The sequence below is a fragment of the Anopheles maculipalpis genome, chromosome 3RL (assembly GCF_943734695.1).
Source record: "Anopheles maculipalpis chromosome 3RL, idAnoMacuDA_375_x, whole genome shotgun sequence".
Lineage (NCBI taxonomy): Eukaryota > Metazoa > Arthropoda > Insecta > Diptera > Culicidae > Anopheles > Anopheles maculipalpis.
The window spans coordinates 15,211,386-15,237,271 of NC_064872.1; the positions used below are offsets into that span (position 1 = coordinate 15,211,386).

The 25,886-nt window shown below is 45.0% G+C and overlaps 2 protein-coding genes across 2 annotated transcripts in view; one reads left to right on the forward strand and one right to left on the reverse strand.

Moving 5' to 3' along the window:
• The window catches only part of LOC126565704 (bolA-like protein 2), a 139,518-nt gene that overhangs the window by 99,622 nt on the left and 14,010 nt on the right, over positions 1-25,886 (forward strand). The window lies entirely within an intron of this gene.
• Positions 1-25,886, reverse strand: part of LOC126564149 (box A-binding factor-like) — a 203,606-nt gene that overhangs the window by 79,555 nt on the left and 98,165 nt on the right. The window contains exon 2 of the mRNA XM_050221096.1: positions 5,558-5,710. Within this exon, the coding sequence (XP_050077053.1) occupies positions 5,558-5,710 (153 nt within the window). The remainder of the gene's footprint in view (positions 1-5,557; positions 5,711-25,886) is intronic.

Consider the following 25,886-nt stretch of genomic DNA (forward strand, 5'->3'; position numbering starts at 1 on the left):
TTATCACCGTCGGTAAGTAAGTTATTCAGCACGATATTTGATGCTGCTTTACGCAACTCGTGCCATTAAACCCGCGTTCTTATCGACATCTAGCGAAATTAACCGATCGCAAAGCTAATAACATTAAAATTAAAACGTGACAAGTTCTCGCACCCTTTACGTCGGTCCAAATCGGGCTGCGTGTCAACAGCTTTACCAACAGCAACGAACAAACCCCCCCCCCCCCCCCCCCCGTGACAAGCAGCAAACGCTAAGAAAGCATTAACTATGACGGGGAGGGAAGCGAAAAAGGTTACTGGCTAACTTACAAGTACTGCCACGATTGGATAGACATCACAGAGCTCTACGCCAAAAATTTGAATGTACAACACTCCTACACCGAAAAGGTGAGTTAAGGGTCCATACCATTTTTTATGTTCCCCATTGTTCCCTTTTAAAGATTCAAATCTCCCTCTTTACTCCCACACACACACAGCACTCTTGGCTCTTTCTAGCTCGCGATACACTATACGCTCTTGCCCATTCATTCCCTCCACAGTTTCTGATAACACAAAACCACCCGCCATTTGGAGGCCGCCAACGGTTTGGATGTAATTTTAATTAAATTTGATGACCGAACGCATAGCGAAACCCTTTTTTTTCGCCTCGTTCGGTACAGTTTGTACGGCGGCCGACAGCCGCCATCATTACCGGCGGAATGGGGCAACCTATTTTGCCTGCTGCGGTCTCCGGCGTTGACTAGCTTTCGGTCGGATTTCGAAACGGTCTTCGAAAACCGAGAAACCGGGCAAGGAAGGACCAGCGAACTGAAACGGTTTCACCATCATCAAGCCTGACGGGTCAAAACTCCAAAATTTAGCCGTTTTCCGTACTTGTGCCCTTCTTTAATATGTGTGTCTGTGTGTGCGTATTTTGACTCTTTTTTTTTTCTTCATTCCACCCATACTATACTCGCTTTTCCGATGGCAAGGGTTTTTTTCTTCCTTCCACTTTTGCTTATTTGATCGCGTCCGTGAGGTAGTTTGTTGATGATTTTTTTTGCTCGGTCATGTTCCGGGCAGATGATGATGATAGTCGAGGATACTACGTTTCGGGGACGTTCGAGACAGACCGTAAATAATGTTACCGACGCTCGATCCGGACAAGATTGTGAGGTAATGCCGCCCGCCCGTGCACAGTTTATTATATTCAAATCGAGTTTCGTCCCCAATCACTTACATCTGCCACCTGCGGAAAAGGTGTTAAACTGTGTGCTTGCGTGTGTGTGTGAAGACAGGATGATCCGAAGGTATGAAAGGTGCAGTTAAGAGATAATGAAAATCGATCAAAATAGCTTTTAATGGAATGAAATTTTACATGCTTCAAGATGATTTTTTATTTAACAAAAGGATTTAAAACATATCAACGGTTAGCATCTGCCAAACAGCTAAGTTTGCAACACTATCATATCTTCACACGAGTGTCAGTTTTGAAATGTGTTAAAGCATCGTAAAAATAGAAACAAATTGTGCAACAAAAAAACTGAAGTTAATTTGTCTGATCGAATAAGGACTGAAATAAAAAGCAAACGTGATTGGATAGGCTTTTAAAATCGATCTGTCGACCAAGCATCCGACCTGAGTAAGACTGTTAGCGCACACACACACACGTACGTCCATTATCAACCGAGTGCTTCAAAGTGTATATGGAACAACGGGAAAATTGGCGAAGTGAGTGAATTTTCAATTAATATGCAAATCGACGAGACTCTCGGGCATTCCCGCTTACATTGCCCGTGATGGGGGTCACGGAGGGTTTAGGCTCAATCCGATAGCAATGACCGGTCGTTGCTTCCTGACTGTGGGGTGATTCTATCAGAGGAAAGAGGTCTAGTTCCTTCTAGGAACGAAACTTGAAACTGAGAGTAGCGCAGATTCATTCCGAATGAGATACGTAACTAATGAGTACTAGGAACGTTGAAATAATTGCTCAGAAGGATAAACAAAGATAAACAAATAAGCTACTTGCGAGGCTTAGTAGCACCTCATAGTTGGATAGCAGTCCCTACTACGGTGGAACAGTCCGGATGGGATTTTAATCCCGGTACTGCCGTGTGAAGATCAGCACTGCTGTTGCCTCCCTACCCGCCTATCCTATTTCGTTTATCAGAAAAAAATATATATTCTGGAGGATATCAGCAGAATCAATTTAAATGGTCAATCCATAGCGCACAAGCCTTCGTTCCCTATAGTCCGCCGTTTACATTCAAGGGCGACGGCGTCTCTTTAATGCTGTCAGTAAGATGACAGTTGTCTACATCACAACCTAGTCGAGAGGAAACAAATATTGCAAAAAAAAATAAAATTGAATCTCGATAAAAACCGTTTCCAGTCGATTGGAGACATCTCGGTTAAGGAGAGCTCCCTACCAATCTCGTTTTCATGCGGATCGAATCCGTAAACACGACTAGATCGTTCACCGTCAGTTTTTTTTTGCGTTGCGTTGCTTTGCAACACACTACACCAACTTCCCTAACTAGATCAGGGGGTGTGGGGGGGAGGGGGGGGGGGGTGATTCTATCCGTTGACCACCCACTCTCACCCTTAAAGGAACATCAAAACATTGAATTATGATTAATGGTGTGCCATTTTTTGTTTTCCTCACTCACTCACGGTGTTGCAGCAGCAGCAGCAGCTGGTTTCACTGTCTGCCCACCGGTGGTACCGGTGGTGATGATTGTGTCTTTATTGATTTGGAAAATATTCCGTGGAATGTCACACCCACTTGCGACGATGATTACGCTCCGAGATGGTCTGCGCTAGCAAAATGCGAAATGTAACACGAATGAACGGTGGATCTATAGCAGTGATGGATTTGTGTGACCGGGAGGAATACTTAACGCAGAACACGTAGATCCCCTTCCGTTGAGTAGGAGAGCTTACTGCTGTTTTTGAAATTTGTTATGTTCCTCTATTTTTTTTAGGGGTTTCTCTGTTGAAGCCACAGTTTATGTCATCGATGATTTAAACCATTCATCTTGATGGTGATAGCAGCAATGTCGGGCTTCAGAAAATTGGGAACGGTTTTTGATAAATGTTTCGATTGGTTGCAAGCGAAGTGATGTTGAAATGTTTAGCGTAATTGTTTTTTAGCATCTTCTTTTGTGATAATAGAGCTTTGTATTCGTATAAAAGAAGTAGCTTTAAACATCGACATTTTATGATATCTCCAAAATTAATCAATTTTTCAATATTTTTTGTTAACTACAGTTTGTGTCTTTGCATCAATATAATTTTGTGTGAGCACAGCACTCAAAATTCATCATAATTTAATTGTAACATTCATAAAACCTAATATGATTGCTCGGTGTCACCACAAACTTCCATCTGCAAAACGTTTTTCGCAAACGGTCAGCCGAACGATACTGGAAAAATATGGCAGCACCCCTTAAAGCGATGGCAAACATTTGCACAATAAATTCACCGTATGTGCATGCATCGTTTGCAATGCAAAGTGCATTCACCAAACATGCATTTATGTGTGTTTGTGTGCTTTGGGAAGGAACGCTGGAAGTCGAAGATATGGAGAAAATGGGAAAATAACGATTTCATAGTTTTCTCCGGTTTTCACAGACACAACACATCCTAGAACGATGAATCTGCTTCCAACGCTTTAGCCGAGGCCTCCACTACAACCCAAGAGCTAATCCGTTCCGTCGAAGCCCAACCAAGAAGCAGCGTAAAGCCGAACATTGAACCAAGCTGCATCGTATAAACACACGTCAATGTTGCTCAATATTTGAAGAAGTGTCGCATCCTCACCCATCTTCCTCACTTCAGCGGGAGTCTTTTACGGTGGGTTTGATATGGGATGTGTTTTATGATAGCACACAAGCCAACATCGGCCACCATTCGGTCTCTTTTTCACCCTCGGAGAAAAGCGCCATAAAAAAGGTGCAAGAAACAAATCATCGCACCAAGAGAGACAAAGAAACTTGTGGGCCGCAATACGTCCAGAGCGAACCAAACGCTCCACGGGCAGTGCATCTAGCAGGAATGGAAGCCTGCTATAGTCGCTAAAAACGCGTACAGAAAATTGAATGTTGTGGACTGTTGGACTCCGCTGCGTGCAGAAATGCCGGGACAGGGAAAGATGGATGAAAGTATGATATTCAAATGACGCATATTTACATGTTGTTTGTATTTATACATCACACGCTTACGTTGCTCGTCCGTTCCGTACTTCTTGGTCCGTGGACTAAATTGCAGTATACAGGGAGAAAAGCATTCACTATCGTATGGGTATGACCTCTGGGGTCCATTCTACTCGTCGCTTAGTGCCAGCAATGATAGTTATTTATTTATTTATTTACGTTCTAACGTTCATTGCGCCCGGGCAACATTTTGCCGGCGTGCCCAACCACTGAAAAGCGTGTGCGAATGTTTCGCAACACGTTCTTTGTTTGAGATTGGCGGAGTTTGATAATGCAATTTGCGCTTGGCGCCGGACAAAATATTCATCTGAACTCAGCAAAAAGGCAACAGTTCATAGCAGTTGCTTGAGTGTGCTCGCTAAAAGCAGCACGATTATATGCAGTTAAAATATTGATTTATAACACAAAATCAACTTTTTGAAGACATCAGTGGGCAATATTGTAACTGCCACATACAAAAAAATTGAAATCCTATCAATTCTTGCACCAGCAGATAGCGTACGAATTTTATCACAGCACCTTATGCAAGGTTCCAAAAATTGGAACACCCGCATTGCCTACATCACATCATCAATCAATCAAAGGACATCGATCGATCGATGTAAAAATAAACACAATACAACCTCTTTCGAAGGAGGTCAGCTAGGCATCTTGATTCACGTCGATCTAGCAATATACACCTTCACGAAATTAGGCCACCGTTAGCTGCTGGTATTATCAAAACGGTCTCCACCACCGGCATCCTCTCCCTCATCGATCGTTGCACCTCGTCGCTCATACGCTCCTTTACGACAGTGTCCTAGATCCTTAGCATTATGTTGAACCATTTAGAACACGCGAACGCAATTTACTTTTGATTGAGTTTAGTCGATAATCGGCAGTCTGATAGGCTGCTACGAAGACTCGGCACCAGCCGTCAATAGAATGTTGCGGACGGCTATGTTTTGGGAAACGAAGACGCCAATTGCTACACTTCTATGATAAATTATGGCAAATTGTCTTGAACTGACAACAATGTGTGTGATTTGCTCTAGACATTGACTGTATGCCGAAGGGCGCGTGTTATGAATACTGACGGAAGGGACCATGATAAAGAGACCTTTCCTTCCAAGAAATTTTGAAGCATAGTACAAAGTATGAGACCTTTCATGTTTCTAGCAAAAGGGTGTTGAAAACTAAACAAAAGCTATGTGGAATTGTTTGTTAAAGAGCCTATGTTTGCTTCTTTTTGTGTACATTGAAACGAATCTTTTAACACAAGCGTTTCTCCGCGGCAGAATGCTATTGTTTTAAAGTAAATGACTGAGATTTGAATGCTTCTTCTTTTGCGTTGATTCTATTGACAAGCGCGTAGCGCGTACTTACCTCATCACTTCCTTCGAGCGCTGATGTGTAGCTGAGGTAGTTCTGCAGCGATTTCTGCGTCCTGTGAGCCACCCGGCGGAACCGATGGCAGGATTCGAGCTGATCACGACAGGAACTACACACAACCGTTGGCAAACCATCCTCTGGTGCGATCTAAATGAAAAAAAAAAAAAATAAAACGAAAGAAAACAACAATTAGTACACACACAGGAAAACACTGAAGCAAGAAGAAGAAGGAAAAAAATTGTCTTCTGACGGACGGTATGTTCCGGCCAACGAGTGGTACGAGTTCAAGACATATGGTCCATTAAATTACACCCATCAAAGCAGCACTGAGCACTATGAAGATGTTGCAGCAATGTACTTAATCACGGCACATTCCAGCACATACCATAGTTCCGTAACGAGACATGACAAGCTCACGATGCTCACCGGTCTTCGGCACAGAACGGGCAGAACGTGCAAGCAGCAAACCGTAAAACCGAACACTGGGAGAGCTGGTTTAAAGGAACAGGTTTTTCCTGATCAGTCAAAGTTTGTTCTTTCAATCGATGTGCAGCGGACACACATTCTGGCGCAGACATGCGGGCAAAAGGGGGGGGGGGGGGGGGGGGGGGTTATGTACCAAGACGGGGAGGCTGCAGGAGTATTTGTCCCGCGGAAGGTGTTGAAAATCGTTTGAAATCTTAAAGAACTCTTCCGAAGTTGAGTGAGGTGTTAAGCTCACCGGACACGTTGGAACCGTAATGGTGGGAAGAAAAATGCACCCATCGTCTGCAGTGTCAGCCAACGACTGCAATTTGGAACAAAACGAACCCCTAAAAATGACCGTTTCTCACCTTCACCGGAAAGAGAATATTCAGTGGATTCCGTTTTTTTTTTGTTTGTTTGTTTCGCCCATCTTCTCCGACCAGAGTGGGGAGCAACATTTGGGTTCGCCAGCAAGCCGGGAACAAGCAGAGAAACGAAATAAACTCTTGCAACGGTGTACAAATTGAATAATGGCAATAATTTTAATCGAGTTAATCAGAAAATCAGAAACAAAATCACCTCCAAAAACCCAGGCACGCTTCTGCACTTCGCGTCTGCCGCTTCGCGCGGGCTTTTGCGTGAAATTGTGGAAAATCGTACCAAAACGTACGCAGTACGCGATGGAATGGGAAAAACCCGTTCCCATCGCGCACGCGGTCCATTCACTTCCCAACCACATCCCTTTCGTATTTTTGGCGTGCTGGATGGGTAGTGGGGCAAGCCAAAGGGTGGATAGAAAAAAGTGAGAGTGTGAAGGAAAATCGGACAAAACTGCACAATTACGCTAGAGCGCGGTTCGGCGGCTGTGATGGAATGTTTCGTCGGGCACCAGCACCACCACCAGGCTGCTAATATGCTGATGGAGATCGGATGGATATGCTTCCATGTCGATCGCAGCTGATTGGTAATTGCATAATGCGCTTGCTGATTCAATAGGCGATTAAAAGCACCGTGAAATTATTGCCTCGACGTGAGATGTGAGATAGTGTTGCATTTTGCTGTTGAAACATTCGATGCGAGATATTTCCCGGAACAACCTGTTTTACCAAATATTTAAGTGAACGAGTTGAATCAACAAAGCATTTAAAATAAAATATTAACTGCTAAAACTAAAGTAAAAACCTTTATACCCTCTTCTTTGCATCTGTAACTCTTCAACCCAAAAAAGCAAAAGCGACAGAATCCACTGGGAGAACGGGCAATAAAAATCACTTCTTCTGATTGATTGCAAATCCACACGGAAAAGGTCAGCTTCAAAACAATTTCATTGTCATAAAAAATCGTAAATTCTCTTCTTCCTCTCACTCAACGTTAGTCTCCTTCGACGCCATCATCCCCACAACTCCCTAGTGATCTCAAGGAAACCGTTTTGTCCGTGAATCATTTCCCGTTTTCGCTATCTCGGACAAACGATGCATATTGCTTTGCCGTCTTACCACTTCGGTTTCGCTGCAACGATATTGAAGTTCTCAGGTCAATCTATAATCTGCGTCTGGGACACAACTTTGCCGTATCGCAAGCCTCGCATCTCAGACGACGACGGTAAGGAGGTCACTCGTCTCGAAATGGCCATTTTTATGGCGGTGACCCACGGCGTAGGGAAAAACTTTCAATTTTGCTTTGTTCGGCAATGCAGCAAGAAGTAATGCTCTTTATTGCAGCTTGATATACCTTTCACGCTGCACAATCCCACATCATACGGGAGGAGTGTGCTTCCCTCAACATAATAAACATTGATATTGTTGTTCAAATGCACAAAACGTTTCCATAGCTAATAACGTTCCCTTCTTCCGGTATATTAAACAAACAAAATCAATCGCAAAATCGATGGTAGTTGAACTATTTTTCCAACCGATTGGTTAGTTTGCAAACTCATTCTCATGCTGCGGATATCGAGTACGGAAAGTGAAGAAATTAATATTCAACTCAACTTTCTTTCCCCGAATGGGTGCGGACTTTGCACGCTGTACAGGGCAACAGCATCAGTGAGGCAATAAAACCGATACAGATAAAGGGGAAATCAATTTGAAATGGCAAAAGATTGAATGTCAGGCACAGGCTGGACGGGCACAAAATCGCACGACCATACCCATGCCAAGAAGGAGGCACACCGGCGTCCTATCGTAGCGCGGGATCGTAGGTTGTGTGACCCAGTGCCAGACGCCAGAGCAACCGCAACCGTTGCTCGATTTCCACTGCTGCGCCTTCTGCTCGAACGTAGCGGCAACAAACGAGCGAACAAGCGGAAGAAGGATCATAAATCTTCCATCGATTAATTGATAACTGTGGAGGTGCAATAATGGCACGTTGATGCAGTCGTACTTGCGGCTCTGGCGCTACAGTTAGGCCCATTACTGCGAAAAGGAGAGTAGACGTTATTGCAGTGGTGACATAATACCCTGCTTGGTTGAAACATTTTTTTCCGATAGTGTTTCAAGCTAGAGCAAAATGACTCATCTTATGTGAGAGAACTAAAACTAATAAGGCAATAATTTCATCCAGATTTCAGAAACTTTACATCAACTTAAACCTATAAGTCAATAAACTTCAGGAATAAATCGTATTTTTTACCCGGCGTAAAACACGTTCCGTCGTGTACTTGCATCTCCCCGAATATCATCAAAAGATCATCAAAAGTGACACGAAGCGATTGAATCGTGCTATGACAGATGAGTATAAAAACGTAAATCATCATTCTGCTGGATGCTAGAGAAGCGATAAATGACTAGTGTAGGTGAAAAAAAAAAAACAATCAGCAGCAAAGCAATGGAAAGCCGTTGAATAAACTTTTGTTCGTGATCTCGAAACGAATGTCGCTAATTGACAGCAGATTCAAAGTTAGGACCATGTCATGTTCACTCCCACGGGAAGGATCGGTGACAGTTTCAGGCGAACATTCTTTTTAATACAATTATTTTTCCCATATCTATACGGCGAGGCAAGCGTAACAAATGATAAAGTTCCTATATTTGCGTCCCTAGAAGCATGCTAGCGTAATCCTATAGATATTGACCAATAATCAAACAACGAACATGAAATGAATAGCACACTGTCCACACAAATGAAATTGATTTCAGATTCCAACCCGACGCACTAAGCATTAAAATTAATTTCCGCTCATTATTATTTAGAACGGAAACTGCAATTTCTTTACTCGCAAAAAGCCCCAGAACCCGCTGCAACCCATTGATGTACAATAATTTAATGATTGCCAACACATAATCGTACGCCGGAGCGTGTTGGAGGCATCAATCAGAGTAATGCACAAACAACATCCACCGCCCTAGCCACCGTAACCCACTATCAATCGTTTCCGAATGATTTGACCCAAATTATTCAAAACCTCTCCCGTCAATAGGCTCTCGCCACCCGCTCCTTTCTCTTATAACAATTTCAATCTCCCATCAAAAACATGGATTGTGAGTGCCTAAACCCCGGCGCTGGCTCGCACAACTGTGTCCAATCATTTTCCACACCATTTCCCCCGGACCGGGCCACATTGAATTTCGATACCGCAAACGTACCGGAAGGATACGACTGCTCCTCCATTTCCGGGAATCATGTGTGTGTGTCTGTGTGTGTACTCACAAGTCTATTTGGGTGGTTGTGGTTCGTGGCATGTAGATTAAGAGGAAGAAATATCCTCCCGCCTTGATCCCTTCTTTACCTTTCTGGGTGTAACAATCATGACCATCTGAACTAGTTTGATTGTCTGCTTTCCGATACTCTAATGGATCTTTGCCATTCTTCATCCAGCTATATGGGGGAGCTAAAACAGAAGGTTGGACGCTAGTAGCCTTCGTCGTCTCGTACGGATTTCATCAAAACCAGTCATTCCGAATTTCAAACAAACACTAACTAACTAGCCCAACCCATCGTCCGGCAACCGGAACTGGCAACATAGAAAACACAACATACATGCTCTATTTTGATATTCCTTCCACTGCTCTCTCACACACACACACATTCTGCTGTTGTTTTTGTTGTTGTTTTCTTTCTTTAAATTTATCAAACAGAACAGAGAAGGAGAGTGAGATAGACTTCACCAAATCGAACCACACCAACGTACTGCTTTTGACCCATCAATCTTTCTCCTTCGAGACATTTGTTTCCTTTGCCTGGCTGTTGTTCCAGCCTGCCCCAAACAGCTCACCCAATGAGCAATGGGCCGCGGGTGAGTGGATTTCCGGCTGCCCATTTTCCGCACACGCAGACAAACACGGGATACAAATCTCGGTTTGGAGCACGGGCTCCAGACGTTCAACACTCCAAGACGATGATCGTACACGATCAAACTTCCGAAAAATAAACCCTCCTTCGAACCCGGACCGGAAAATGGGGGACCCACGCTAAATGGATACACGATATTAAAAGATTTCGAACCAAGCAGCCAGCCGCACCGAGCTCGTTCCGAAAAAGCGTCATCAGTGGCATAAAAACATTCAGCGAAGCGGTGTGCCGGTGGAAGAAAAACAAAAGGGTTACGCTACCAGAAGTCTCGCGCGCTCAGGAAGTTGTCGCTCGGCTTCGGAGGAAATCAATAAACATCTCTCTGGATGCGATGAAAAAGTGGAGTTTTTAAGGTAGCGAAAAAGGAGGAAACTGAACCTCCCCAATGCTACCTCCCCAAACTACCAACCGACCCTCTCTTAGTCGAAGCAAAACAGCAACAATTCATAAGTCATCCGTATTCAAATTGGGAAATTGAGGCAAGATGCTGAAAGAAATTTGGAGACAGACGAAAACTTCCCAGCATCCTGTGCTCCATCTTGGAACGGGGTACGCTAGCCAGTTTTCTCGTTGAATAGATCCGTTTCCCCGCCACCTATAATAACTGGCTCTCCTTCCTCTCTCTCATTTGAATGGCAAATATGAGTTGGCCCTTTTTTTTTTGCAACAACGACTCTACGCTACGATGACCTGCTGCTTGCCTGCTAAATATGCTGCTACCGCAAAATAGCGCTAAAGGAAATGCCCAGTTTGTGGTACCTTTCTTCGGTCGTACCAAACCGCCCGGAAAGCAGGAACGGGTTGGAATGGTGGCCAAGTGTCCAGAAAGCTGGAAGCCCGGGGGGTTCGATAAAAACAAGCATTTCCAAATTGATATATTTATGTTACACGGGTGTGCCCGTCGCGGAGGGTAACTCATTTCCCCGACTTCCGCTTCGCTTTTTCGAGGGATTTGTCGTTCGTGCAGTACCACACGCTAACGCCATCTATCTACGTTTATCGAAGCAACGCCAGGGGAGCTATCTATCAATAAGCGTGCAGCGTTTATACAGCACTAAGCTGGCGAGTTCTTGTTTGGCCCGCACAGCACACTGTACCAACGATGGTAGGCTAATGGACAGTCTTCACACCCCTTTCCAAGCGACCTCGCTCCTTGCGCCACACGCCCCTAGCTGCACAGTATCCACACCGTGAGCATATTAAAGCGTGAGAAAGTATCAACTCTTTCGCTTCGATCGATTCGAACGAGCAGAGCCCTTCGTCCAGGCTGGATGATCTAGATATTGTCGGAGACGGATCAGCACGATCGCGAGTGGGTGGGTAGACTGGAGACGTTCACAGATGCATTGACGACGGTGGGAGGCCAACGAAAAACCATCAACGATTACGTGTCGATACGGTGAATGTTTTCGGTACCATAGACGAGAGAGCCTTAGTGCAACCTCCCCCCCCCCCCCCCTTTTATTTTCTTAACACTATCTTTCCCATCTGTCCCCTGATGTAGCTATTTCGTTGGAACGCGCTTGTTAGAAGAAGCAAGCAATCTATACAACAACAAAAAAAAACTTAAATTCACACACTTAACAACCACCACCGGTAACTGCGGCAATGTGTACCGATCAAACGCTAGCAAGAAACTCCGACGCGCACGAGATCGTCTTGGGCGGGTTCGTGACACACGGCCACGCACGACCATCGTCGGTGCGAAAGATCGTTCCAATTTTGTGCCCTTTTTTGCCGTTTCGCTTTTCCAAACCAGGCCCACGGAGCCGAAGCTAGTGATTTAGCAATTTAAATTTAATTAATAGATTTCTCATCGTAAATTATGAAAATTAATTAAGGCTCTCGGCTGCACTCGGCGCGCAAGTTTGTCCACGTGATGTCGATCGGTTTGTTCGGCTGCGTTGCAAGCAATTATGAGCACCTTATTTTATCTAACGCAGCGCAAACCCTGGCATAAGGGACCAAGCGATGGGCAGAACTGCAGTACAGGCGCGTATCAGCTGGCTGAATGGGCAGAAGGACTACAGTTACTTTGGATACAACCGATAGGATTCAGAATAATTTACGAGAACACTTAGCGCGTCAGTCGCTGGAAGGGGAGGATATACAAGATAGGCGAGGCGGGGTGTGGGACGATTCAAAGATAAATATTGACATTCTGTTAAACGGAGCATGCATAGGTATCGATTAGCATTTCGATTGATTTATCAGTCGTTAATGTCGTTCGATGTGGTTCGATTTAAATAATTAATAATGCATCAGATTCTCAGCCGCTTGATTCATGCTGGGAATAAACGGTTTTAACGATCTTTCGGTTTCGTTATGTGATGTTTAATGTTGTAGCGAGTCCCTTAATTCTCAACATATTTATACCCGCAATCTCACCTCTACAGAAGAACTCACCCCAAAAGCAACTCAACAGGGAGCTCACAGAGTGTACATCCTGCGCCACACCTTCGGCAGTTTCTTTTTTTTTTCTCGTACCCAATCATTAAGATAATAAATTATAAATTAATAATCGCACGTCGCCAAATTACATGGCTCCCTGGGATGAGCGGTGTGCAAGGGGACGTCAGGGGTGCGTCATGTACAGTTGCACCACTTAGCCGATGGATGAATCACGAGCCAAAGCAACGGTACGAAAGATGCCGTACGGGTGATACGGGAACAACAACGTTGTTGCGAAAGGCGCCAGTGCATTTTTGCCACTCTTCGTGCTGCTGCTGCACCAAGCATCACGCTTCATACCGTGGTGGGCAAGCATCTGGACAACTGCAGAAACCGGGAGTGGCGATCGTTAATAAATGGGGTTTAAATTATGTTTACTTTGCGCCCGTTTTCAGAGTCTGTGATGGACAAAATGAAGCATCATTGGAGGAGCTTTACTTCAATGATTTCTTGTCAGAATTTTGTAAACCATCCTTACGAATATAATCTGATCCAAAGATATCCAATGCTTGCGACGATATCAAGTATTGCTTACCAGTTTCATGAGCGTTATGTTGTTTTAATTATGTTTCAATTTACATCATTTATACAAACGACTTCAACACCTCGTTTGTGAACGATTGGGCCAATTCTCCTCCCCTCACATAAAGCTCACCTTTCACTCCCAATTAACACATTATTTTTGCATACCAAATCCTTATGTTTTCTGATTCACGGCGCCTTCGAGGGCTGTAAGCATCATCGCCACAAACATTATGATCGCCGGAGACACATCGGAACACACGCGAACATACCCCCTGCAGCAGCAGCATAATGATGCGATCATCATCGTACCGGACGTATGCTGTGCGGCCGCGTAACTCGGATGGCACAGTAGCAGCGTAACGAAATGATCCGACATCGATGTTGTCGCCTTTTTGTTTCCTTCCCACATCCTGTACGTCGCTATTGTCGTAGCTTTTCTTTACTATTCACACTTGATCGCTTTTCTATATGCATATTTTTTACTCCATTCAAAGGCCCTGTTGCCCTAAGGCTCCCCCCAAATGGACCCCTTCATTGGGATGCTTCCGAGCGTTCAAAATCAATCGATGTGCTTCTGCTGCAAGGGAAGAAGAAATCCACCAAAAGAGTAGCTCAACGGAAGAGCACGCTAGTGTTTCGGGGTGGTCAACGAAGCCAAGCTAAAGAGGGTTGGGCACGTTCAATGTCACAAAACCAGTTTTAAAAATTATACCAAAAAAAATGCCACAGAACAAAAACAAACTATCTCCACTTATTCCTTTATCACAGAGCTAAACGAACGGCGGCAAACAGCCGGTCCGCGAAGGAAACGATCAATGGACGGTGGTCGAAAGCGCTGGTGAAGGAAGAAAAAAAAAGAAGAAGCCACGCATAGAAAATTTACATTTTAACATCGCTTCTGTGCGGTGACTCTCGAAGATGAATGAAAAGCATCATCCCGAGTACGCGTCTTATACCTTTTGCTCCTCTCTTTTCTGTTTCTTCAGGTTCGAGGTGCTGATGATGAGGCTGTCGTCACGAGACCGAACGAGACCCGTTTATATCCCGTTGAGTAATGACGATTAAATAAATCGCTAGCTAGCCGGTACTACAAGGGAAACCTCTTTAGCGTTGAACGACACACCTTACCCTATGAGCGTTATGAACGCAACATTTTGCCAATTAACGGTGAATAAAACGTCCCGAAATAAATTGGGCTCTCCAAGCAGCAAGTATTCAAGTTTATTATCAAAAAGCTAGTTGAAAATTGTAAGGAAACATACCTTAACGGATGGGATTTATTTTGCGTAGCCCACCACCACCCGTACTTGAACGTATATTTCGTCCTCGTTCTCGATAATCTGCTTCACCTCGGCGCTTCATGCCGGTAGGTCAAGCAATAAATTTACCACAGCCAAGGTTTCGGCCAAAAACCGTGCCCCCACCGTTTAGCTCGGTCGGTTGAATCCCGGCTGCGAATCGTTTAACCCGATTATTAGGGCACCCTCCAGCGCTCCAGTGTCTGATAATACTTATTGAAAAAAGATACCCATTGTAAATCTTCAAACTTCTCTCACAGTTGTCAGCGGTTGAGCGTCATTCGCTTCACTTTGATTCATGCCAACCGGGATGGGAAATAAGTAAACAGCTTAAAATGAGGCTAAAAAACTGCTGAAGCGACAGAAGCCCTTCATTGTGCAATCCCATTTAGGTCGATACGATTTTGAACCGTGCTCTGGCACGGTCATCCTTCCAAATTTTGTCGGGCAAAAATATATGTAAAACCAACGAACAAACAAAAAAAAACGTTGTCATTGTAATCGCAACAACCGGAGGTCGACGACAGAACGAGCAAAAGGCAGAAAAATGAAAACGATCAAAATAAACCCCAAGGCCCTCAAGGCGCTTTTGTCGATTGCCCAGTTTTTATTCCCTTTCTGCTCTTCCGATCGGTTGTTGATAAGCCCCATCTTGGCACGAACGCTACGGGAAGAAGCGTCCCGGTACCCTCCGAAAGTAATATCATCCATCGACGATAGTTTATCACCGCCCGATAGCAATCATTTTCCGCGATGGATCATTTCCGGCGACGGGCGATGGAGTGGCCCACCACGAAAACTCCCATGCTGGATGTTCACCAACGAGAGCACACCCGAATCATGTCGTTGGCCAAAAAATGCGTCCTCGAGCGTACCCTTTGGGGGCATTATTTTGCCATCAGATCGCAGCCAACAGCTGGCACTGATCTGAATGGCGGGAATTTTATGCCTTCGTTATGGGATGTGTTCAGATCGGGCCGGTTGTACTGTAGGAGCGCAAAAGTCGCTGATCCCTCCCCCTCTACACCACCAGTTAGGCTTATCAGGTTGGGGGGGGGGGGGAGATTTTTTGGCGGATTTGAATCGTTGCCAGTAGAAAGAGAGACAGAGAAAGAGAAATAGGGTTAGGAGCGCGTTGCCTTTCAGCGAGCATCGTGTATCCGTCGGATGCTGAAAAGGAACTGCAATTTGCAACTTCCTCCAGACAAAAAGCTCAAGCGTGAGATAAGTTTTAGGGTTTGTTTTATGATCTATCTATGGACAGCTAAGTTAATTTTTAATATAAAATTATCAATCAAAAGCTAACTTGTATCACGCGAAAACAAAATACGTCAACAAAAACAAAAGTCGTCGACGATATCGGTTGTCAACTATGGGTACGATGGGAGATATGGCCATCACATCATCAAAAGCAACCAACCCGAATACTCTCTACTATCAAGTTTTATGTTAATCTTTATTTTTATGATCGTATTTATCAAGCAAACAAAGTGCAGAAACAGAAACTGACCTATAAAGATGGTAATTTAGAACCGCGCCAGTGACCCACCACCACAACTAACAAACCTACCAAAGTCGTACTGTGTGCAGTTCGCAAATTCTACTACCAACAAGCGATCCATCCATGGTCACACATTTTGCTGCACTACCGACTCCACGCTAGTAAAAGAAAATGATGAGATGAGATCGTGGAATGACACCATTCGTTGCGGAGGTCGCGTATTTTTGCCTTGCCTTTGCTGGTGGCCAAGTCTCCAGATAGTATGCACCAAACAATAACAAACAACCGGGAGCAGAAGGCCATCCCCATTCCCCAGACAGGGACCTTCCTTTGTTCGCCGATTCTTCGTTCACTGTTTTTATTACTAATAGCATCACCCACAATCACACACAAGTTGGCTGCCGTCTCAGGGCAGTTTGACCGGACTGTGATTTTTCTCGTACGCGTAGGCTACCCGTGTCTGAAGCTGAGGATTGTGGGGAACTTCTTTTTTTATTTTTGCCCCCTTGCCACCGACACTGACAGTCAAGATATGAATTTTACGAGAGGCCGCTGGCAATAATTACACGTGCCAAAAATGAAATAATAATAATGGCCATAAATGTATGAAAGAACCAACAAAACGACACATGGAAAAGAAACGGAACTTCGCCTGCTCCAATAGCCCGTATTCCAAATATCGTCTTGCTATCGGCGCCCTCGTACTAGTGATGGACATCGGATTTCTTTTTATTATTTTATGCGTGGGAGTCCAAGGGTACTGATGATTCTTTGGGGCCAAAAGGCATGCACACTAGCATCTCCCTTACTTCTCTCTCGATCCCCCTCCCGTGCGTCATCAATTTGTGGCGATTCCCACGAGGTTTCCCTATCAGTGATCGAGGATCTCAACCCACTGTTTCGCTTTATTTGGGAAAGAAACGAATTTGTCCAGTTGCGCGTCCAGCGTACCCTCGCCAGTTGCAGGTTAAATGTTATTACGCCGACACGCAATTGCGCCACATGCCGGCATTGTTGCGGGTCTTCCCTCCGGTGGTGGCTTGCGGGTGTTTGTCACCCGTTGCGCCTCTCGAGTGCGGCAGACACACAACTTTACTCCACAATCTGCATCGTGGGGCAAGATTTATCTTGCTTCGATATTTCAACGATGAGGATAGCAATTATTCTTACCCCGTGTGCCGTCCCTCGAATCTACGCTTTTGCTATGTACTGTTTCGGTTGCTCCCTACCCCCGGTTCGGTAGAGCTGTCACCGCACTCGTACAAGGTAACTAGAGACGCCCCCCAGGAACGGAAAGGTGTGCCAGTCCCGTAGTGCTGTTCGTTGTCATAACTACACAATTAGAAAACCATTGTTTGATTGATTTGAGAATGAAATTTGACGAATACGGATGCCCGGTTGGTAATGGGAATGATGCCAGGCGTTGGTGATTTGTCGAATCACTAAAATGGTTTTTTGCTGTCAAAGCCCGCCCCTCGCGTAACTTCCTCCAGCCATCCACAGGGGGAGATGCTGTCGTTACCATGGCTGGCACAAGACGTCTTACGCTCGCTATCTCGTGGGCAGACGTCGAAGGTCATTCTCGTTTACTTGTTTGCAAAGCGAAAGTCCCAATCCTCATCTTACGGTCGCTGGTCGACCTCATTGCAAATTCGTTGCCAGCGGGCCGGATAACTGGGATAAATGTTTACACATTACTCACGAGGCGTCTCCGCTGCATGGTAATGAGTATAATAGAATGTTGTGATTTTTTTTTGAGTTTTGTTTTGTATTAACAAAATGAAACACCACAGATTAATCTACTGTCAATAATGGTCAGCTACGATAGTGAAGGTACAACAACATATTTGCATAATATAAAAGTGGCGACAAAAATCGCTGGAGCAAATAAAATGCTCCCAACTATCTTTGTGCAAGCACACTCTACTATCCATAGATGAAGAGGCTGGAGGGAACTCCAGAAAAAAAAAAAACAAATCTACGATCAGTTTTCTGCCAACTATTCCTTAGCCAGGCAGGCGTAGTAGTTTGTTTCACAACCAGTCGAAGATCGGCGGAAAACTCCTGTGCCCTCAAGAAATGGAAAAATGCAACAAAACATCGACTACGACCAAGCGCATACGGCGCATTAAAGGAAATGTGAAGTAGTAAGGAGATCTTAAATTAACTCTTAATCAACATGTTACTCTCGACCGCCACGATGCTGTGGCATTTGCCTCTTTCTCGCCGTCGTCTTGCTAGTTCATCTGGTTCAAGCTGCAGGATCTGGGCATCAAGATCTCCCAAAGACTCTTCTCGCTGTTCATCGACGCCAACCCAACCCTTCCGTACTCGGGCAAAGGTAAATCGAGTGTGGCGAGCGGTTAGGTGGTACCGGCGCCTCAGCAACCAGGCTCCACCGATACACCACCTTCCCAGCCGGGGCAATGGTAATGGTTGGCGCGCAAATGAACAATGTTATCGAAAATCAGTTTCACTTTCTTTAGCCGACGTGCAGGCATAAACGGCACAAACACACGAGACGCAGGCAGAAAAAAACGCCGTAAAAGACTAGTGAAGAAAGGAAAAAAAAGGCTCCCCCACTAACCACACTCACACACATCAGGAAAGGTTCGAAGCTCGTGCGCGTTTCAAAGATTGATTCCGAGGCAAAGATCGAGTGCTTACGGCACACAAAACAACAGCAGCGCCCGCCGGCAGCATCAGGAGCATTAGGAGCAGCACATTTGCCATTATGTGCATTTCTTGTGTTTAAACCCCCGGGTACCGGTTGCGCAACATAAGCGTCTGGCGTGCGTTCGTAAATTCCCTCCTGTCGACCGCTGCACAAATTGTTGTCGTGGCTTAAAGCAAAGAAGCCGTCATCGTAAGGATTTTTCTTCTAACCCACCTTTTGCCGTTCAAGGAGCGTATTATGGGAAAAAATTGAACTAGGACAGCAGCGGTTTACACGGAGCATAGATCGATGGGTTCATTTTTCTTGCATATCATGAAGGCTGGAATGTTATGCTGGAAGGGCTTGCAAAATTCACTACATCAAGATCAAAAAGTGGTGTGGACAGAGAGAGAAAAAAAACTATGCAAACATCTAGATTAAAAGACCCTTTCGTTCCATAAAAATTCTCCGATGACATGTTTCGGGGCAACTCAGTATTTGGGGTACGGCTAAGGATATGATTAAATCAGTGCAGTCAAATGCTCAGGACTTTGTTAGGAAATTTTGCAACTGGTAGGTGTTAGATACATCAAGTCTAAATAAATTATGCAACTAAAATGACACGTTTTAAATTTTTGTTTAGAAAACATATTAACAAAAACCAGCGCGCAAACATACACATAAAACACACAAAAAAAACACCTTTTTAAGAAACTCCATTAGCATGCAAACAAAGTCAAATCTTGCTAAGAGTGAAACGTTAACGACACCTTTCTTTCATGTTTTCGATTCGCTGTCAAATTGAATTTTAAAAGGGAAAACTTTGGCAAAATCCCATCACACCTTTTAGGTACGATAAAACCGAAGAAAGCACCAGGAAATAAAAAAAAAATGCCCGTAATAGACCAGAAAGTTAGCCGTCCGCACGTAATCAAGCTTGGGTGACAGGACCGGGCATGGACCACGGGTTCAAAGATATTATGACCTATCTCATATCTTGGGCAACACAACTGACACAACCCAGAACCATTCCTGTCAACCCCACAGGCACACTCACACACGCCCAGCACCAGCAAACCCACAGGGTGGGTATTTCAAAAAAAAAAAGGGACGCCACCATTCGCCAAAACCCATGCACCCATGCGTCAACCGTTTTCTGCAACGATGGAGAAAAGTTAAGGGATTGGGTTCACTACCTCCACCGGGCTAAACCAGTTCCCGGGTATGCAGGACCTCTAGTTCTTGCTAGCGGGCAAATGTAGCAGGCAAAGGATGAAGGCATGAACGAAAATAAAGCACACGATAGACAAAACGCAGCTCAAAAGCGCGCGCGCACACAGCATGCAAATTTAATTGAGGGAAAACATGAAAACTAAAGCGAGCGCCCCCCCAAACTAATGCCCCACACTACAAAGGCAGAAGGAAGGGCGAGACGTTCCCAAGAAGGAGAGCTTTCAAGAGGGTCCTCTCTAACGAAAAGTGGGCCTCGGGGGGGAGAAAAAAGGCTTCAAACTACGGATAGCAATCTTTTTCGCAAAGTTTCTCGCTTTGATTTACTTCATCTCTTTTTCCTGCCCTTTTCTTCGATGTCGATGTTTCTTGACAAGCGGCAAACTTCGGCCGGGAAACGGGTCTTAGGCATGCGAGAAGCGATGGCGCTTCTTTGTCGGCAGTGTGTATTTAAGACCGAACCAGCCACGCCACGCGAAGGGTTTTCCAGGTCCGCCGGCACCAGTGCGGGCAGTGCGAGCGGTGGCAATTCATCGATATGACCTTTAAGGCTAATCGAAATTGAGCAATTAGCAGGCAGGGAAGGAGTGTCGATAATGGTGACGATTATATGTTGGTTAGTGATGGATGCGTTGATGAAGTTGGTAAAGTTGAAGGTGAAAATGTATAAATTTAACAGGTATTAAATCACCTCCAAAAAGGAGGATAAAGGTCGATAAGGAACTGTTTGTTAAAAATTATTTCAACTTGCCATGAAAAATGAACTTTTCATACATCATTTCAAAACATCCACAAAGTTACGAGCTTCAGAGCGCACGATGCCGGAATTCGATTCCAAACACTTCCCCCTTTTCCATAAATTAGGTCAAACGTGGTAGGTTAGGGAAGTTTGGCCATACTTTTCACTGCCTCGGCCACAGTCGATCACGTACGCAAATAATAAAACGCCACTGTGCCCCTGCTGCATTGCCGAGTGTGGGAGAGGCTGCTTAAATATTGATTCACTTGACAGGCTGGGGATGCACCATAACCTCAAATCTGACGATCATCAACATCATCATCATCATCATCGCTGACTGTGCTTCTACTATGGGAGGGAAACAACCACATCACATCGAGCACTTCAGTATGACACGTCCGTTTATTGACGTTTTCCAAGCATCCGTGTGCCTTCCGGTTTCGGCGAACTGAAGCCGGTAGATCAATATAAGTGCTGCGCATCGAAACGGTATCCAACTTCCCCCGTGCGAAGAATTCCCAATGGGTGGAAATTCTTTAACGAACAAAAATATTTGCCATCCAATAATTTAACGATTCTTCCTCGTTGCGTTTCGGGGCAATAAGCTTTGAACGTTGGAAGCAGCTCCAAGCAAGGTACCGTTTTAATAATCGTTAGAATATTTCTGCTACGACAACCACACGACGAATGGTGCACCCAAAGGGAAAAGTTTGGGAGCACTTCACCTCAAATTATTCACATTCCAAAAACCCATCGAGACTGGAGAAAATCGATAATGATTTGCATATCATCCGAGTTACGGTGGTATCGGTGGTGAACTTAAGGAAGATAATTTCACCATATGTGAAGTATTGTAGAACAATCTGTTCATTTTTTATGCCTTTGCTCTGGATATAAATCTATCAGATTGGCAATTCTTGCAAGACCCTCACTCTACATAATGTGCATTTATTACTATTCTTCGCTAAGCTTTTCAGTGGGCCCAAAGAGCATCAATCTTTTGCCATTCCATTTTTTTATTGCACCCTCAAAGCTAAACGCTGCATTAAAGTGCACCATATGCATTACTGGAGGTGATATGCAAATGTGACGATGGCAGCAAATGCTAATCGGTTCGCTTTACTCCTAACCGACACGACACACGGCCAGGCACAACGACACAACCGCCAATAAGAATGAGCAAATACAGAAGAGAAAGAAAAAAATCTCACATGCATGCGAGCGCCAGTTCGGATCGAGTTCATTCGCTCAAGCGCAGAACATCGTGCTACAGCGACATAACTGGCAGCATCAAAAACGCACCCGTACAACATAAAAAGATTAGATTTATCACATTTTCGTGTCGCTAAAATAAACCCTTCTGGAAGCGGAGCACTGGGGTGGGGGAGGAAAAACAGACATCGCATCGAAGTGCACCCAGTTCGTGGCCATTCGATTTTCTACGTTAAGGAACCAATTTTCCATACTAGCTAGCAGTCTGAATCTGGCTGCCCGTATAACGCTCCACGCCACCCGAAAGTGTAATGGCGCGCGGTCTCGGAAAGTGAAGCCACGCGAATTATTGCTCAATTGCAAATTGCAACGGCGCTGCATACAAATAGGTACTCGCATATACACGCGGGCACAAAACCCACGCGCACTACGTTTGAGTTCCTCGCAACGAGGTTGAGGAACAGCGAGTCGCGCTAGGCGTTTATGCTTATGAATAATTGGCACAACCTACACAGCTGGCGCGTTGTGGCAGCAGTTTACCTCTTCGGAATAGGAATTAAAATAGGCAAAATGGAAGGAAAAAAGGTCAATTCAAATCTGCACCGCAAAACAAACACACTGATGGAAGATCGTATGGGGGGAGGGGGGGGGGGGGGGGTTGCTGTCATCGATTTGCGCAGCGTGGAGAAGTTTGTCTTTCCAAGCCTCCGGCTAACGATGGCGTCCTATCGCTGACCAGGATAACGAACCGGCCACAACGAACCGGCTAAATGTCACCACCATTATCAGGGACGTTGGCCACAAGGAGTGCTTCAATCACTGCAGTTGAGCAGTGCAGTGAGCAGTGTGCAGCATTATCTTAAGCTAGCCAGGATTTGCTTCAAGTGATTACATTTTAAAATGTGCACTTGAGTGTCATTGCAGTCAGTTTTAATGAACAGTGAGTGTAAGAGACGGTAGGTTTAGTGTCAAGATTCGTTTTTTTTATAGAAGAATATGCTCCATCAAACTGTAAAGCTGCGTTGTAGGACATTGCCAGTTTTATATGCAGTTTGATGTCGTCAAATTATGTCAAGCCTGTTGTTTTGTACAATAACGACGGAGTTCAGAAGAACTCGCAGAAAGAGTTAAGATGCATCCTTTTAAAATAATTCTTCCAAACTTGAATGCTGGAGATCTTAACGCACCACCGAGCTCCAAAAGCCGAACCCTAACGAACACACGATTCACATTTGTCCCTAGCAAAGTTCAACAACAGCACCCGACATGATGTTGTGCAATATTTCAATTCCGATTGTATCATGATAAGTTGAAAGCAATTCAATAAAAGGCCAGTGTTTTTTTTTACCTTCTGTCAGTTACACCCCCTCCTCTTGATGCTATCCTCTCACCCCCGGGACTCTACACGATCCATGACTCAACCGGATTCTTGAAAGACACTCAACCCTCACGGCCGCTGCTGTGATGGGTCAACCGCAAGGAAAAGGCTAAACTTAAACTTTATTGCCCCCCATCGAGTGCCAAACGACAACGATACTGGCGAGCGAAGCTGATAGGCTACACGACGTCTCCGCTCTCCACGCGTACCGACGATTATGGTCATTCCACTGCTCCTGCTGCCATAACCTATAAATAAGACTTCTAATAACCTCCGGGATCGATGGATGGATGCAGAGCGATGTTTGCAAAAGTCGCCGTGAAGCGGCTCACAGAAAGGAACGAACCCGCCGTATCTATTCCTTCTGCCCCGCCGTCTACTGACCTTAGAAACCCCTGAGGGAGTGCTGAAGGGATGTGAAATAAGTCACATCGAATCAATATCAATATCCCCAAGCGATTGGGTTCGATCGGATAGCAGCCCAAGGTGAGAGAGGTGAGGCTTTCCACTGGCGGTGCCGATGCCTAGCTTTGGAGGTTACAAAGGGTTACAACGAGGGCCAGTTGAAAACACTTCTTATGCCCTTTTAACCGATTGTGACAGATGGCTACGGGCTGCCCTGGGGACGACGACAATATGCCACCCATTCTAGTGTGATTTAAACACAAAAAATGACAAAAGAGGTAACAAAATACGAGAGTTTCTTTTGAGAGAAATGAGATGATGATGTTTATTGGTGACGATAACTGTTGAAGAAATATTTCATCATTTATCTATCTTTAACCTTAATAATTGAATTAAGTCATTCGGCTAGACTTTGGAAAATTGCAAGTAGTTCCTTCACAGCATGTTGTGACTACATCAAAATGAAACTTTTTTTTTGCTACTTTAATCCCTCTATTTGAGGAACGCGCATCATTTTGATTGACACTTTAAACATGATAATCAATTCATATAAAATGCACGACCGAAACTACATTAACGAACAGACCACAGTATGGCTTTAAAAGCCAACCCACAGTTCATTTGCTTCCTTCAAATGAACACGGCTATGCAAATGTGCTTTAATGTTGGCTGCCTCTATCGACAACAGCATTATCCGCAGCATCATCAGCTCGATTTTGTTGTGAGATTGCTCGACATTTATCGCTTTCAAATAAAGAGCGGGTTTCGTACACAGGGAGGGATGAGCAACAACGAAAAAATCTGATACCGAAAGCATACCCTAGACATCGATAACCTACGATCAAAAGCGACCCAACTGTTTCTTCCTCATCATGCCAACTGTATTGGTGGGTGGCTTGTAGCATACAGAAAGGAAAAAAAAATAGCCTTCTCTCATCATCCGAACCTTCGGTCGCTCCGGGCAGATTCGCGGATGAATTCACTTGTGCCCGTTGTTCACCCGCACGCCGGTTCCAATCCCGCTCACGGTGCGACGCCGCCTTGGAGTTCTTCTACATCATCCAGCTTTCTATCGGCGATGCTTCCTACCAAACCGCCGACCGGACGACGATTATAAAAACGAAAACATTACCGGTACTGGGGCGGGGATGTAAAACGCACAATCGAGTGGGAGCCAGTCGGGGAAGAAAGCCCACTAAAAGGAAGAAAGTGCCTTGGTTCGGGCACAATTCCCGCCCCCGTCAAACAAGATCGGCGGTGGAAAACGACTCATTAACCTCTCTTTTTCACCCGCTGGCCCTGTTTCACACTGGAAGCCTATTACTTCCAGCACGGTTCATGCGTGCGCGCGCGCCTGTACATTTAAAAAGCTTTAAACATTCGAACAAACGTACCAGAATGGCAAGTTGGGGCAGGATCTCAACAAGCTGTATGACATCAATGGCTTCATCGAGATTTGATGGGTTCCCGTTTTCCAACCGTTTCGTCAAACAGACTCCAACGGACCGGAAGGAAAATGTACAGAGCTCCGTGTTCGTGTGTTAAAAACGGTTGCTTCGCATGCGTACTTAATAAAAGTGAGGAAATCTAGCGTGCGATTTGAATGTATTTGCTCTCTGTCTTTCCAGCTGTCTAGTAACACAGCGAAAAGCGACCGGACCATTAGTTGCCACAGGAAGGTCGATGTGGATGTGTAGTTCCGAGATCACTGAAAGTTCGCGCGCCACCAACATCATTGACTGGCCCGATACGAGATGCCCAACAAAATGGGTTAAAAGCATTTATTATAACCACGGGACGAGGTGGCTGTGACTACCGAAAACTCTCGACCACCAGAGTTATGCTGTACCCACCGCCCACCCCATCAGCCTTGAGAGCTGCGGCTGGTGGTGCTGTGGGAAATGAAGCTTGATTTTGAAGGTTTACTATAGTGGTTACAAAACAACAAAACACAGCGCCTTTTAAGATCCAATTAATAGACCAACGTTTATCTGCAAGCAAAAGCACGAGCCAGTGTGGTTTTCGGCTTACGAAGGGCTCACACACAGCCAACACCAAACCGCGCACAGATTTACATCCTGGGAAAGTACGCAACAGGGCACAGAGCCGAGCGGGTGAGTTAGGCAAAAGAAATACCCTTAACTCGATAAAGCAAGATCACCGGAACGACGGG